The sequence below is a fragment of the Egretta garzetta genome, unplaced genomic scaffold (assembly GCF_000687185.1).
Source record: "Egretta garzetta isolate BGI_Z169 unplaced genomic scaffold, ASM68718v1 scaffold641, whole genome shotgun sequence".
In the NCBI taxonomy this organism is placed as follows: domain Eukaryota; kingdom Metazoa; phylum Chordata; class Aves; order Pelecaniformes; family Ardeidae; genus Egretta; species Egretta garzetta.
The window spans coordinates 45,684-62,252 of record NW_009258758.1 but is presented as its reverse complement, the minus strand read 5'-3'; the positions used below and the strand labels follow the sequence as shown (position 1 = coordinate 62,252).

The 16,569-nt window shown below is 39.9% G+C and overlaps 1 protein-coding gene across 1 annotated transcript in view; it reads left to right on the top strand.

Annotated features, from left to right (window-relative positions):
• Window positions 1–16,569, top strand: part of CUBN (cubilin) — a 152,983-nt gene that overhangs the window by 101,206 nt on the left and 35,208 nt on the right. Inside the window, exons 44-53 of the mRNA XM_009649272.2 lie at window positions 849–890; window positions 2,228–2,402; window positions 3,447–3,625; window positions 5,316–5,525; window positions 5,822–5,962; window positions 8,634–8,815; window positions 10,358–10,529; window positions 11,505–11,711; window positions 14,589–14,738; window positions 15,588–15,709. Of these exons, the coding sequence (XP_009647567.1) occupies window positions 849–890; window positions 2,228–2,402; window positions 3,447–3,625; window positions 5,316–5,525; window positions 5,822–5,962; window positions 8,634–8,815; window positions 10,358–10,529; window positions 11,505–11,711; window positions 14,589–14,738; window positions 15,588–15,709 (1,580 nt within the window). The remainder of the gene's footprint in view (window positions 1–848; window positions 891–2,227; window positions 2,403–3,446; window positions 3,626–5,315; window positions 5,526–5,821; window positions 5,963–8,633; window positions 8,816–10,357; window positions 10,530–11,504; window positions 11,712–14,588; window positions 14,739–15,587; window positions 15,710–16,569) is intronic.

Sequence of the window (16,569 nt, the reverse complement as noted above, 5' to 3'; positions counted from 1 at the left end):
CAGGAATGTCAGCAATTTCCAGCAGCACTACTCCCACAAGCACTCAGGGATGATAACAGATTCCTGAATGGGCTGAGCCACCAAGGAAGGTGTTAGGATAACAATGGGCAGCTAGGGGAAGTTTTTCTGGCTGGCAACTTGAGTAGGTGACAGTGGTTTGTTCCACAGCTAAAAGCAATGTACTCAGACAGCATAACAATATGCTCATGCCGTGGGAGGTCCTTGGAATAGCTGCCTGCTTACTTGTCTGTTAAGTCTGAGAACTGTTTCTCTGTCAAGATCTTTGGCGTGTGTCATCTTGCAATCTGCTCGCTTGTATTTGGGAGATCATTCGTTGTGTGGGTTGCTCTATGCCCCTCAACCCTTCATACACTTGCTTCAACATTGGCTTTTACCTGTCACATCTTCCTTTTAGGAGACTGTTGTTTTGTTTTTTTTTCTAAATGGATATGTGAATAGTTGACATTAATGTTTTCTTCTTTGCTTCAACTCCTTTTTCTCAGGTTGTGGAGGCTATTTGCACACAAGCAGGGGTGTGATAACATCCCCCAACTATCCTCAAGACTATCCTCCTAATCTGAATTGTTCCTGGCATGTAGTGGTAACCTCTGGATTTATCATTGCTGTCCATTTTGAACAGCCTTTCCAGGTTAAGAGTGAGGATACTTCCTGCAGCCATGGAGATTATGTAGAGGTGAGGTTATTGGCTAGGTCACCAAATCCTCAAATCTACTAAAGCTACTGAATCTTACAGATTTCAGTGTCAATAAGGCAGCCCAGGTTGTCATGGGGTGGAAATACCAAAGAGAAATGCCACAGAAATTATTTCTCTCTCTCTCTCATGTATTGCGGTCAAGAATTCAAACTGAAATACGAGGCTAAGAGTCTAGGTAAGTCTAGGAAATAAATGTAAGTTCTGCAACTCAATAGATATAACTTGGAGTTTGCCCTCTCAAAGGACATTGTTGTTATAAGCCCAACCCTGGTAAAATCAGACGTCTGCAAATATGTCCTGTTTCCTTCTTTAGTGCATGACTTCTGATCCTACTCTCAAATTTTTCCTTTTTAATGAGAGGCAGCTCCAGGTCATGGAGCCTGGAGATATTAAAGCAAAAAAACCCCAGACTTATGGTGGACCCTTTGGCAGTGAAGTAGCATCTATACTTAGGAAGAGATGTTCATATTTCATACAGGAAAGGAAAAAAACACCTGGAAATAAGAACATTATTTTGAACATATAATACACAGCGCAAGTGCTAAATTATGTCAAGGATTCTTTAAGCTGGTGTGTTGAGAAAGGTGACAACATTTCTCACAAATTTTTCTCTTAGCTGAGAAAACAGCATTCCCTGCCAGACCTAACATTTTTTGAAAGAATGAAGAAAATGTAGACTTAGGTCCCAGGACTAAATCAGGGGCCTGGCATTTGCAGTTATTCCACTGTATTCATGACACATGCCACTTGGGACACCAGGAGACCTCCTGTTAAACAGTGTAACTAAACACAACTACAGCAACCTGTCATTCTGCTCAAATTTTAAGTGCTTGTTTTCTGCCTGCTTTTCCCTGCTGCCACAAAGAATCATTCTTAGCATTACTGTAGGAGATTCACAAAGGGAATGGGTGAAGCTGTACATCAGTATTTATACCACTTCAATTTAGAACACTTGACTAAAACCTTGCGTTTACCAGTATTGCTAGAACATAGTGCGGGGTTTTGACAGAAATGTTCTGGTCAAGATATTTTTGTAGGTAAAGGACCTAAACAAATCCTCATGTTTGCTATGATTGGCATTCCTCACACATGTTCATTATTGCCTCAAACAGACATTCGAATTTTTGGAAAGCAGAAGCAGGGAATGATTCACAGAAGCATTGATGGGTCTGACTTGTAGGCTTTCTAGCTCTTGGGAGTTGGGGTAGGAACAAGGCAAGAAATGTGTTTTCTGCTTGGTTTAGAAGCAATCCAAGGAAGAACTAATAGCAGTTTTAATTTGGAGCCTTGAACATTTGGAAATTAGGGCTAGGTAAGCAGGAGAACAGGAACATAGGATTCTACTGCATTAATGTGTTCTCCCACAGTAAGCAGTAAAATGCATTTGGTTTTGATCTAACTGTATGACACTGAAAGGAAACAGTTGGAATATAGTGATGACTTATATTTTTGATGCCTCACCCATTTCCTTAACATGATGTTGTTTTTTATTGGCAATATTTTTTTTCCCAGCTTGTGGAGGGAATATTTACATCAATGATTTCAACCCCAGTGGATATACATCTTCCCCCAACTATCCGAGCAATTATCCCCCGCATGCTGACTGTGTCTGGACCATAACTGCTGCTAATGGACATGCAGTAGAGCTGCAATTTGAAGATCAATTTTACATTGAACCTTCACCAAAGTATATATCCACATTATTTTGCCTGTGTCTCTTCTTCAGAGACTCCATTCTGATTCTTCTTTCCCTGTTACTTTCTGTAATCCCTCCTAGAGTGCATTTCCAGACTTACAATCAAAAGTGATTAGGAAATTTTTGAGAGAGATCACTGAAGCTATCAAGTCACTGGTATATGTTCCTAGGATTTTGCAGTGCATGTTAGAGTTGAATATAACATACAGAGAAGAAGCATCCATGGTAGAAAGGTGCCCTCTGTAAAATCTGTGCCCTCTAGCCCTTTCATATTCAGATTTTCAGTCATTGTGATTCTCAAGTGGTTTTAAATCCAATGGATTACCACCACCACAATTTGTCTCCTTCCACTGCCTGTCTGCTGATTTGCATGTTTTGCACCCCTGTGCCTGAAGCACAAAAGGCCTAGTTTCCAGCTGATATAACTTCATTGATTTGGGGCTGGACCACTATACGCCAAAGGTGAACCTCACCTGTGACACCATATCCAGAAAAAACAATGCAGTATGGAGAATCCCAAAGGTGTCCTTTCTCTCTGGCTTCCTAGAATGCTGCACCATTCTGAAGGCAAAGCTGTTAGTTAAGATATTTCAGGTCTCTCTAAGCCCACCTAAGTAAGCCCCCAGATTGAATTTTTATTCCTTTTATCTGCTTTATATCTGTTCCTTAATTCAACCGTCATCAATGAGACTTAATAGGGAATATCTGCTGAATATGAATGCTGCCAAAAATACATATTAAAGATGGTCACAACTCCTTTATCAATGCTGTTCATACCCTTCCCTAGGATTTGCTTCTGTCAGATCTGATCTGATTGTAGACTAGGCTTGTGATGAATCCTTCTCAATGTTTCTAGCACTTCTTTTGATTCAAGTGTTATACAACTATCATTGATTATGAAATTGTTGATTCTCTCTTGGTCACACTGCACAGAAACTGATCTAATTCACTACAGCTTCATGGCTTGTGCACGTACTGAAATTATTTCAAACCATTATTGCTATACATTAAACAGAAAACTCTCTGCTCTTCTAGCTGCACCTCCAGTTACTTAGAACTACGCAATGGCGCTGACTCCACTGCCCCCATCATTGCCAAGCTGTGCGGAGATTTGATGCCAGGCTTGCAGAGATCCTCAGGTGCTGTCATGTACCTGAGGTTCAAGTCGGACAGCAGTGCCACTCACGTGGGATTCAATGCTAAGTACTCCATCGGTAATGCTTGCATTTATCAATGTCTCTGATTTTAGAGAAGATTTTGGTCTCAAATGTCAGGCTTTTGTAATAGGGCTTAAATCGTGCCTATGAGGTGGACTAACATACGTGTCTCTTTCAATTAATGTTAGAGCTAAGGCATCAGAATCATCTTATGGGTTAACGTCAGCATGTTCTGCACCTAGCAAGAGGTGAAAATTATGGAAATAGGAATAGGAAAGTGCTGATAGATCTGCAGCAGTGGAAACAAAGACTGGATAGAGTCTTGTCAAAGGCAATTATCAAAGGGGCAGTAGGAAAAAAGGTCGATGTGGATAAAGTCATGTAACACGATTTGATTTTCAGCATGCAAAATTAGTGTCACTTTCATGAGCAGGATCCCGAAGGGGAATGCAAAGATCAGCTGAGAGTTGGCAGGAGAAGAACAAATTAGGATCTTCTCTGTGTAAATGTAAATCAATCCTTAATAACAACGCTGCTAGACAAATGGGGGCAGCACAACAATGGACTGAAAAAGGAATGAACAGTAACAACCATAATTTGTCAGCTGGGAAAAGAAATACTTTAAAAATATTTGCTCTCAATCTCCAAAAACAGGATTAGACAGCACTGGCAAAGTTTTAAAATTAAATAAAAAATAGACTTTGATCAAATTCATAAATATGTTAATTTTTTTATTTTGATAATGTTGATAATCTTCAAAGAACAGCAGCTATTATGTTAGTGTCACTCATATAGGAAAGTCTAGGACTGTTAATTTCTCAAAGGCAAAGTAGTGGACTATATTGCTTTACACAGAATTTTGCTGATTATGTTAGATCTCAAACACTTAATCCAATACAGTGTGCTATTATCTTTCTGGATGTGAAAACTTAAGCAACTTGCAAGAAAATATTGTTAGGAGATGAAGCTACATTTTATATTTATCTATAACAGATTTACAGTATCTCAGCTGTATGCCAGTCATCCTGGAATAAAGCACTACTCACTCTGAAAAGCAGACAGTACCAACAGAACTGTTATTGCCACAAAAAAACTACTAGACATACAGAATACACTGTAAAATCCAATAAATTCCACCTGGGATTATTATTTGCTGTAAGCCTTAGTATTATGAAGTTATGTTTGCAGGTGCCACCAAGAAATGAATTTTCAGAGAGAGAAAATTAAGAGCAAATAGCTGTTTCCCGAATTGTGCAGTGATCCCTTACCACGGCATCATAAGGAGTGGAATGCAAACAGAAATGGACTGCAGGAAAGAGGAGTCTGAACCACAGCTGTAGGCCCAAACCAGCAGTCAACTTTTGTCAGTCATAAAAAATTTAGATCCACATTTAGCAACTAAATTGCTTTATAATTACCTGATGCAGCTTTCCAAGATTTTCAGTAAATATGGACATTGGTAGAGAATAGATGTAGGCCTTGAAATCTGTGAGCTTATTCAAATTATTAAGAGATATGACAGAGAGGAAGGGATGCCTGATACGGAAGGGGTTGTGCAGAAAAACCCAGAACAAACTAGGACTCACTGAATTTGAAGAACGTGGAAGATTTTTAACCAGAAGGCAATTCCTATTTTATTACTACAGTTAGAGAACAAGTCAGTGGTGCCTTAGCTTTAAGTCTTGTTTAGGAGAAGGCTAATTTCTCATGTCCTTCAGTCAACCAAGCAATGTTCTTCCTTTTGCAGCTCCCTGTGGCGGGACAGTGATAGGACAAACTGGCATCATTGAAAGCATGGGGTATCCTGAGCTTCATTATCAAGACAACCTGCTGTGTGAATGGTTTCTGCAGGGTCCCAGGGGCCACTATCTTACCATCAGACTAGAAGGCCTAGATATTCAAAACTCCTCCAAGTGCACAAATGACTTTGTGGAGATCCGAGAATACAACACCACTGGTTTGAGAATTATTTCAGTGTTTGTCTTCCCTTCCCTAGTACTGCTATGAAACCTCACCAGAGGTTCCTGAAAGCGTTTGCCTTTGGGTACAAAGTGAGCCTTTTCAATGTATAGTATTTGCTTCTGTCTGCCTTGTGTGCTGAAGCAAAGTAAGGCAAACAAACCCCTTCTATTTCCCAGAAATAACTTGATTTTCCTCATTTACTCCTGCATGTCCAGTTAAATTGGAAGGTGATCCATCAATATAAGTCTGAATAATATATTGATATAAAATTGTCTTTCTGTATTTTTGCAGGAAATTTGTTGGGCAGGTACTGTGGTAATACTCTCCCTGATGCTGTGGACACCTCTGACAGTTTTGCTTATGTCAAGTTTGTCACTGATGGATCAGTCAATGCCCGAGGATTCAGACTGCGCTTTGATTCCAGTGCTGAAGGTTGGATTTCTAAGGTTGCAAGTTACTTTCAGGGAAGCAACACATACCACAGACCATAGCTGCACTAATACAGCATATATTGTAGGTCACTTGTTCCTGGAGAGGTGTGTATTTGCTCTTAAATTTAAACTCTGGGGAAGTATGAATAGAGCTCTCTGATCACTACTTAGCCGAGTTGAAACTTTGAGAGGCAAGCAGTCTCCTGTTGTAATGGATGTTGCCGTCAGTGGTAGGTCTCACACAATGAAGCACACTCTTCCACACCTTTTCTCTCCAGCCATCAGTCCAGGGATGTCCTAACATACCCTCCCCACATCCCTCTTGATGAGGAGGAAGGTAAAGAATTGCTGTGATTTTCCTTTATGTTATTCTGTCCCTCTGAGGTGAGTGGTATTCTTAAATCTCCCTAAAACAAATAGTTTTTAACCAATAGGTTTTAAGCAGAATCACAGAACTGCAGAGCCACTGAGGTTGGAAAGGACTCAGGCAGGGTCAGGTTGCCCGGGACTGTGGCCAGTTGGGTTTTGAATGTCTCCAGGGATAGAGACTCCAAAAGCTCTCTGGACTACCTATTCCAATGTTCAGTAACCCTCACAGTAAAAAGTGTTTTCATATGTTCAGATGGAATTTCATGTGTTTTGATTTGTGCCCATTGCCTCTTGTCCTGAGCACAATGAGTTCAAAGAGCTGCTCTGATCAAGACTAAAGTTATAGACCTATTTCTGCTTCTCACTTCTCTTTCACATTCTTTAGTGCCCATACAGTGGTTGTCCTGACAGAATATGGCTACTTTTTAAGGAATTCTTTGTGGTACTGGTCTTGAAAAATCTCCTGCCAACCCTTCTTAACTCCTTCCAGCTCACTTAAAAGCTCAGCTGAAAGCTTCCTTATTCTTCGTGTTTTCCTCTGCAATAAAATAACAGAGGGGGAAACAAACTCCAAACAAATGTTATTCCACTCACAGGACCATGTTATGCAACCATAGAAGAGAAAATGTATTAGCAAAAATTTAATGCAGATTAGACTATTCTGCAGGAGCCTATGAGGGTGAAGAAAGGGACTAACTCTCCCACTGCACTCCATCAAACTACATCTCTGTATTTTAAAAGGAAACCAAGTGTAGGCTGGTAAATTTATACCATTAGTCTCAGAAGAAAAATGCACTCTATACCCAAGACCTTTAGTGTTCTTTCCTCCGAGCACAATTTTATATTCATAACAAAGATAGGACCAAATAATTGTACCGAAAAAGTGTTGCTTAAAATCATAGAATCATTGGATCACAGAATGCTTTGGGTTGAAAGGGACCTTTAGAGGTCATCTAGTCCAACCCCCCTTAATTAGATCAGGCTGGTCAGAGCCCCATCCAACCTGGCCTTCAATGTTTCTAGGGATGGGGCCTCCACCACCTCTCTGGGCAACCCATTCCAGTGTTTCACCACCCTCATTGTAAAGAATTTCTTCCTTCTATCCAGTCTAAACCTACCCTGCTTCAGTTTAAAACCATTACCCCTTGTCCTGTCACAGCTGGCCCTACTAAAAACGTTGTCCCCATTCTATAGGTTCCCTTTAAGTACTGAAAGGCCACAATAAGGTCTCCCCACAGCCTTCCCTTCTCCAGGCTGAACAACCCCAACTCTCTCAGCCTGTCCTCATAGGAGAGGTGCTCCAGCCCTTGGATCATTTTTGTGGCCCTCCTCTGGACCCACTCCAACAGGTCCATGTCCTTGTGCTGAGGGGTCCAGAGCTGGACACAGTACTCCAGGTGAGGTCTCACCAGAGGGGCAGAATCACCTCCCTCGACCTGCTGGCCACACTTTTTTTGATGCAGCCCAGGATACAGTTGGCCTTCTTGGGCTGCAAGCACACATTGCTGGCTCATGTCATCCACCAGTACCCCCAAGTCCTTCTCATCAGGGCTGCTCTTGATCCTTTCATCCCCTAGGCTATATTGATACTGGGAGTTTCCGCAACCCAGGTGCAGGACCAATTCCTCATCCATGAAACAGTCCATCCATCAAATCCATATCTCCTGAATTTAGAGAGTATGTTGTGGTGGACCGTGTCAAAGGCCTTACGGAAGTCCAGATGATGTCCGTTGGTTTTCTACTGATGCAGTCACTCCATCATAGAAAGCCATTAGGTTGGTCAGGCAGGACTTGCCCTTGGTGAAGCCATGCTGGCTGTCTCAAATCACCTCCCTGTCCTCCAGTCCCTGAAAACTTTCTCTCTACCTTTGTTAAACAGCAAAGGAAAAACATATCCTGCATCATTACCCTCTCTAAGACCCTGCTCTTTCTGTGTAGCTCTGCCCCGTCACCCGAAAGGCAGAAATATCTCAATCCTGCCACAGCGAGAGGCTTGTACCATTTGACGTCAAAGCCTGTGGGTCACTCAGGCTTCCAAAACCTGGCATGAGCCCTTCAGAGAAGGGAATGTTAATTATTAGACTAAAATGAGCTGCTATGATCAATTAATATTCAACTACATTTATGGCTGAGTGATAAAGACTGACAGGAACCTAGCTGTTTAGACAAACATATGGACAGAATAGGCCTATCAAATTAAGCCCTCAGGATGTCTTTTTCTTGCATTATTAATAGCGGTTTTTGCTATAACTCTACAAGCAATGCTTTACTCTAAGAAGTGTTCCAATATTTGGGTATTTCAGAATGTGGTGGGGATTTTACTGCTCCTGTTGGAACATTTACTTCACCCAACTATCCCAACCTATACCCACATAATCGAGTGTGCGAATGGAGGATCACAGTGGAAGAAGGCCGACGTGTGACTCTAACCTTTAATGATATGAACACTGAAGAACACTGGAGGTGCTCATCAGATTACGTGGCTGTGAGTAGTGGGCATGAAGGCAGAAAATGCTCTTCCTAATCCCTTTATGGAGCATTAATGGACATAATAGAGCTGAAATGACATTTATAGGTCTACATCTGGTTTCAAGACAAATCATAATTTAATCTGGGGAGAACAGGTAAATGAGAGAAAATTAGCTCTGTAGGGTTTCTAAACTCATATGCTTGTTTTAGAGTATAGAAATTTTGAAATTATGGTCCAGGCAGAGGGGAGGACTTGTCTCTTTATCAATTATGGAGAAATTTTGGGGATTTTTGAAAACTTTCACTGGCTCTTCTCAATGGACACAAAGTCCATGAGTCAGTTCCAGGTCTCTTTTGACTTTGGAGGTTGTTACTGCTGTTATTACTTATTGCTGTCAATTAAGAAAAAAAAAATAGAAATAAAAAAGCCAGAGATTGCAACAAATGGCTACTACTGTGTCAGGCCTTGCATGTTCTCAAAGAAAGATAGGGAAAACCCAGGAAATTCTATTTCTTTATCACTCCTCATCTCCAGAAAGATAGATTTTGGTTATTTTATCATGGTTATTTTAGATTTTTGGTTATTTATTGAAAAAAAAAATCAAACCTGGAACACAGAGCTGGACCTAGTCAGATGTACAAATGCCTCAAAAATATAATTCCTCTATGAAATTGCAGGAATGGGAGATCTGGTTTGGTTTCCCATTTGTTCAGATTAGCAGTGCAAACACAAGAATTAGCTTTAGTATGATCAGAAGCTACCCCATGCACAACTGTGAGAGGGTGAAGTAGCTCTGCCTTGTGTTTTGTAGATGATCTTCTCCATGTTTTCCTTCACAGATGCTTTAGACAGACCACAGGGAGCTGGCTTTTTATCAATTAAAGAAGTAATGACCTCTTAAAGGAAGATCTGTCCTGCCAGCTTTTGTGCCTTCAGCACTCTAACATGTTCCACATCTCAGTGGGAAACATCATTTCTGCCTCACTTGCACTGCTGAGATAGTAGTAGAAAGAAGGATATCTACTCCTAGGCTAAAGGCTGTATGAAAGAAACTGAACAAAATACATCTGGATCATCAAAAAGTGAAATGTTTGAATTAATAAAAAATGCCCACCAGCACTGAATATGTTGGAGGAGATTTTTGATAAAGCTGATGTTGGCTTTAACAAGAATACAAAGGCAATAATTTGAAATTGAATGAATATGATCAGTAGCTGGCATTATTAAGTGATTAAAGATATAAATATTGAGCTGAAGTACAGTATTTTTCCTGGTCAAACTGTTCCAATTTCCATTAAGAGAGAGAAAGAGAGAGAGAGAGACAATATGCTTATGTTTTGCCAAAATAAGCAAGGTATATTTTATATTTCACTTTAAAGCCTCATCCACTCAAGGCAATGGAAATTTGTTCCAAGGTTTTGAGTAGAGTTGAGAAATAACCTGCTGTGAGTGACATCTATGAACGTTCTATTAAAGATGTGAAGCACTCCTAAATGATACAGGAGATGCTCCTAAGACTTTATTTTGATCTCATAAGAATTTGTTTTGACCCAACAGGTTTACAATGGCCTCAGACAGAACTCGCCCCGGCTAGCCAAGTTGTGTGGTGAGGTAAATCCAGGCACTGAGGTGAAATCCTCTGGAAACACAATGAAAGTCATTTTGGTGACAGATATGTCTCTGGCAATGAGAGGCTTCAGTGTCTCATACACATCTAGTGAAGATGCAGGTAGTGTGTGCTTTTGAAATAAGTGGTTGATCTTCGGTGACACATTTCATAGCTAAAGTACTGGCACATGTCAAAAAAATGACCTAATAGAAAACAAATCTCTGATACCTTTTTTTCTCTCTTACATCTCTGGATAGGAGATATATATGTTTAATTATTTGAAAGGACCTGAAAAATTGGGGGATCTCTGGGAGTAATGGACTTCATGTGCCTGTGTGTCAAACTTCAAATGGAAAGCACAACCTCTGTTACAGATCACAGTCCTTATTCTCACTACTGATTTATGGTTTTGTACTTAGTCTTGAGTAAGAGATGGTTTGAAGTGGCCTTATTCCATGAAAAGATCCAAAAAACATAGTGCCATAGACAACTTGAATAATTCAAGTGCTTCCTTACTACTCAAGGGGGTAATTAATTTACTGTAGCTTGTGAAAGAGTGCAGCTAACCTACTTTTGCAAGCTCGGCCTCCAGAGAGGAGGAAGCTGGCAGAGCTTACTACTACAGCCTCGAGTCTTTGAACTTGATTTTCCAACTCCCCCACCAAGCATCCTACTGTAGCATGAGTGTACCTCTTAAGGGTATGTTCCAGAAAAATCATCTCTTGAGTGTAGAATTAGGTATTGGGTAGGGCTGAGCAATACTGAATTGGACCTGCAGTGGGATTTTATCAAAATGTTAAATAATATGTTGTATCGATGGTGCTGCTGAAGTATTTTATTTGATACCATGAATAATTGTTGTTTCTTTGCTTTACTCATATGTTTTTGAAAACAAGCTAATAAATTATGGGACACTAGGCAAGAATTCTTTTGTGCACAGCATTAAATTATAAAAAAGGAAGAAGATGGAAAAAGTTTTGATCTAATCAATACATATGTTTGCTCACATGAGCATATCAGGATAAACAGAGGCAGGGTTTTTCTTCATACAAGAATTATTATGATTTTTAAATAAATTATATTTTGTTTCTGCAGTTTGTGGTGGAACCCTGATGAGATATGAAGGTGGGAATTTCTCTTCTCCTGGTTATGATGGTGTCAAAAATTACACAAGTAACCTGAACTGTGAATGGACTATTGAAAACCCCTCCCGCTATAATTCATCCATATATATATCTTTTGAGGATTTCCACTTGGAACATCACCAGGACTGCCAGTATGACTACCTAGAGTTACGAATAGGTTTGTATGTAGTTGTGCAACTGTGTTTGTGCCAAATCTTCTTTATATATATTTGCAGAGAGTGATGGTTGTAGGATCTGCACATTTGAGAGAGTGTTCACATGCATGCCTTCCATGTTACCTCCTAGACCAGGAGTAGAATTTCACTGCCAGAGCAATGGATGCATGGATTTGGTCATCCTTTCTTTCAGGGGAGAAAATGGAAAACTGGATAGGTGTCTTGAGGAAATAAATTGGTTTGGTGGTTGCAATACACACCTGACTCTCTCTTTACAAGGCACAATACAAATTGCACTTCATCTCCCTTGAAAGATGGAAGACAGGAGAAGTTGAAGTCATCAAAACAATTCATTTGGTCCACAGCCCATTCTCTCCCTGCTCCTGAAATATCTCCAGGGACAGCAGGAGTGGAATAAAGCATGCTTTAATTATTCATAGCCTCTGGGCTTCATACCCACTTTGTACCCTACTTTTGTACTCTATAAGATGATTCTTCAAAAACAAATCCATATTTCCTGTGAGACTGCATCACAAAATACAGACTAAAGCATTTAAAAGGAAAACAATCACAGGATTAATGCACCAGTAATATCTCTGCGTATTTGAGCATCTTTAGCTATCCATAAGAATAAGCAACTGGAAATGTCATATGAAAGTCGCTCAGCTAATGCCAAGTGTAGTATGAAAGCTGCAGCTGTCTTCCTCACTGAGAGGCTGTATCTCTGAGTCCCAGAGAGGGCAGGTTCCAATTTACCAGGAAATTGTTTCTGAAAGGTGGGGGGGTGGCGGGGGGTTGAGAGCAGCAATCTGTTACATCCTTGTTTGCATTCATTTGAACGAGAGCTCTTGGTTGTGTAGCATCAGTTTGTCCTGTGTAGAGCCAAAGCATGCATAGCTGTGCAGCCTAACAATTCCGTCCCATATATGCATTGGAGCTGGGAAATAATTGAAAGAGAACTCAGAGAAAGAAATAATAAAATGTATCTGGTCCATTACTCATCAGTTCCCACTACTCTCACTTTATTTTGAACCTCAGACCTCCAGGCAATACAGTCAAAGGAAAGTGGAAAAAATGGAGTCTTGTTTTGCTTTACACAGTTTTATCGTCTAAATAATAATGTTCAGTTTGGCCACACTAATGGATCTTCAATTTCACAACCAGCCTCATGTCAAAGGCAGAATGCCCTAATTCAGCTATGTATGCTGACAAGTAACATTTAGTGAGCACTGAGATGTAAATAGTGCAGCATATCACTAAACTTGGGCAGGTGCTATGTAAGACTCTCAACAGATCAGATGTGAATGCGGGGAAAGGTTCAATTTAACAGTAAATTACCTGAGAGACCCCAAATGAAGCTGAGATGTGTAAAATTCTTTTGAGTTACCCATACAACACATTTAATGGTATGGAATGAAAAAAAAAAAAAAAAGCAGAATTGGCTTTGTGTATTCACTGAGAAATATTTAATCTAAATAGAGAAAATAAATATTTCAAATTTCTTAGGGTCAAGGTTTATATTAAGTTATTAAATTATCGGGCGCATGCATGTAGTCTGTACATGGTAACACAGCTGAGCATATTGCTGCAGTGAAATACAGTCCTAACTTTGGGCTTTTGTGGAAGACTCCTGATTTTGTCTTTCAGACCATTCAGTTTGAATCAAATCTTAGAGCACAATCTTTCTGATTACATTTTCTGTTTATCAACAGGCTAGATCTCTGGCCAGCTGGCCATTCATGAAAGCAGTGACTGGTGGCACATTTCACACTGTAGAGACTGAGTAACCTGGGTCACATCTGTCACATAGTCAAACAACTTGAAAGAAGTGCAAAAAATAAAAAGTACACATTATGTTTTAATGCTCAAAGTAGTTATTACTATTTTTTCCCAAACCATAATTTATCATGAACATCTTCTGCCTGTACAGCTCAGTATAATTTCTAGTGCATGTTAACAAGACAGATTTTAGCATTTCTCTATGTAATTTACATTAATAGAATTCTATTATATGTCACCTCTTATCCCTGTCCTTCAAGGCATTTCAGATGGTGGCTGTGTCACTATATGTCAGAAAGATTAAGTTACTCAGCCACGTTACTTGGAATAACTGTGAAAGGGCTTTGAAGAGCACCCAGAGTTTATTTTCTTTCTCCTGAGAATATATCAATAATAAACAGAAACTGATACTTCTACCAATGCGATGCATAAGAACTTACACCAACATGAGCAAACATTCAGCATCACAGAAGTGCAATGGCCTGTGTTGTGCTTTCCTTTTAGGTTTCAATGATTTCAGCAAATGCTGGCAATTTTTTTGCCATACAGAGAACGGTAGGTTGAGCTCCCTAGGAAAGAGATGCCCACTATTAATACAGCAGTGACAGCTTGTTCATGGATGAAGCACATCCCTGTATGGTAGAAAACTCAGAATGCCTGTTGACTTTAATGAGGATATCACAAACATCTAGGCTCAATAAACTTCCATGCTATCAGGTCCTTGGGCTATCCCTTCCACTGTTCTGCCCCAAAACGTCTGCAGTTTTGGGGCACTTTCTGTGGTTTTGGGTCTAATGGGTTATACAAAATGAAAGTGTGCAGGATGGCAGGGAGGGGAGAGAAAGAACCCAGGATGCCAAAAGGATCATTAATACAGCTTTGGAGAGAACTTCCTTCTTGTTGAGATTTAGATCCCAGCAATGAACTGCAGCACTCTACCTATACCCATATACCAACAAATAATCAGTTACTAAGTGTGATATGTACTTTTCTCTGTTTTCTAGTCAAAACGAAATGCTTGTTTGCCCTATGTATTCCTTTATGATATTATACCTCTTTTAAGATTCAAAAAGTGTATTTTTTTTTCTTTCTCTACTCAGGGGATGCTGATGGAGAGCTAATAGCCAGACTTTGTGGTCAGGCTGCACCATCTGTGCCACTAGTCATACCTGCCCCCCAGATGTGGGTACACTTTGTAAGCGATGAAAACACAGAAGATAAAGGATTCTTGGCCCATTACACTTTTGAAGGTAAATGGCGTGATAAACTGTTGCTCTTGCTGACTGAGGCACTTCTGGGGAACGTTGCCATTCATTTGGTGATACTGTGAATACACACTATGGTCCTCAAAAGTTGCACAGTGCCTTCCACTATTTATATCCACCTAAAGCAAACATATGCTAGCAATTGAACTTTCAGATTTATTTTCTGCCTCACTGTTCCCATTCCCCAAACCACATTTGAGTTTTTGCAATGCAGTGCAACACTCAGAACAGCTGGTTGCTCTTGGGAATAGGGGTGTAACAGGTAACACCAGCCAAGTTCGACTTACTTCAAATAGGCCTCCAGAGTGCTAGCATGGCTGAAATGCATTCTGCTGCTTGAACCTTTGCACTCATTTTGAAATCCACTTAAAGCCGTATCAGTGCAAATTACACCACTTTGCCATTTACATGCCAGCACAACTGTTCTTCCTGACACAGCTGAATTTAGCCTTGGTGCTTATCTAGACACATCAGCAAGTTTTTTACTTGATCGTGCTGGTCCAAGAATGGCACTGGTTTGCTTAGGAGTCTGAGATAAATAAACGGAAGATAAGGTGTAAGAGGCAGCTATAAGTGTCAGCTAGCAAAGGTTTTGCAGAACTATATTAAGTAGCAGAATAAATGCAAAGTTTCAAGGTCATTGCATCTGTTTACTCACTATTCAATGACAAAGATTTTTAAAACTTGGATTTTCCCATATAAATTGTTCATCCTTACCTATATCAGTCCAACTTAAATATGTTTTAGTACTGTTACAAGCTGAATAATCTTCCAGTCATTTGCTTACAGTGTTCAGTTACTGAAATGTATTGAAATGGAACTTCTTTTCTTCAGCCTGTGGTGGTATACAGTCAGGCGAAAGGGGAGTTATCTCAAGTCCTAACTACCCAGAGCCTTACAGCAACTTGAATCGCTGCTCCTGGTTGTTGGAAGCCCCTGAAGGTGAAACCATCACTGTGAGTAACACAATGCCATGATTGTGTGCACAGCTGGCAGTGCAAGAAGCACCCTCTGAATCTTGAGGAACAGGTTTGAGGCAATTTGGAAAATCAGAAAAGTGGAGGAATTAAATATCTCCCCATTGGCCTTACCTAAGGAAGAGGGGGAAATAAAGATAATACAACCATACTAGATTGTGCTTTTGGAAAAGCAGAAGGATCCTAGTCTAACTTGACCTCAAAACATAGCACTGACTTCTCCTTTAAACAATGACTTTCTATATTTAGGAAACTGAAATAACTCCTGTTATTATATGTGCATGGATATTCTCACTATCATAAGAATAAACATGAGGCTGAAGTTTTTTCATCTCTGCAGGAAAGTTACAAGCCACTAGACAGTTACTTTCATGTCTTAATGGTTAGACTGGAAGATAATATGATTTCTGGTACAAATTCAATCAATGAGATACTACTCATTTCCCAATAACTATTAATGGGCTGCCTGAGGTGCTCCTTTCTTGAGCCAAAATAATGAGAGACCAATTGGAGTACCTTTATTATGAAGGGCTGCTAAACTTCACTCACTGAATTATTTGACAGATCCTTTGGAGAACAGGTCCAATCAATGACATTTGAGGTTCAGGTCAGAAAAATATCTGAAAAGCAATTCTGTAAAAACGAGTTGCAGATTTTCATATGTAATGTCTTTCACTAATTTCCCTATCATGTTTTCCTTATTTACAACTAAAAAGGTGTTTCTTAGAAATGCAAACCCATAGTCCTAATTATTCTGCTGCATGATATCCTCACAACTGCCTGGGTAGTTCAGGGAGTACAGGATTATTTTAGTAGAACACAAAATTTCTATTTAATCT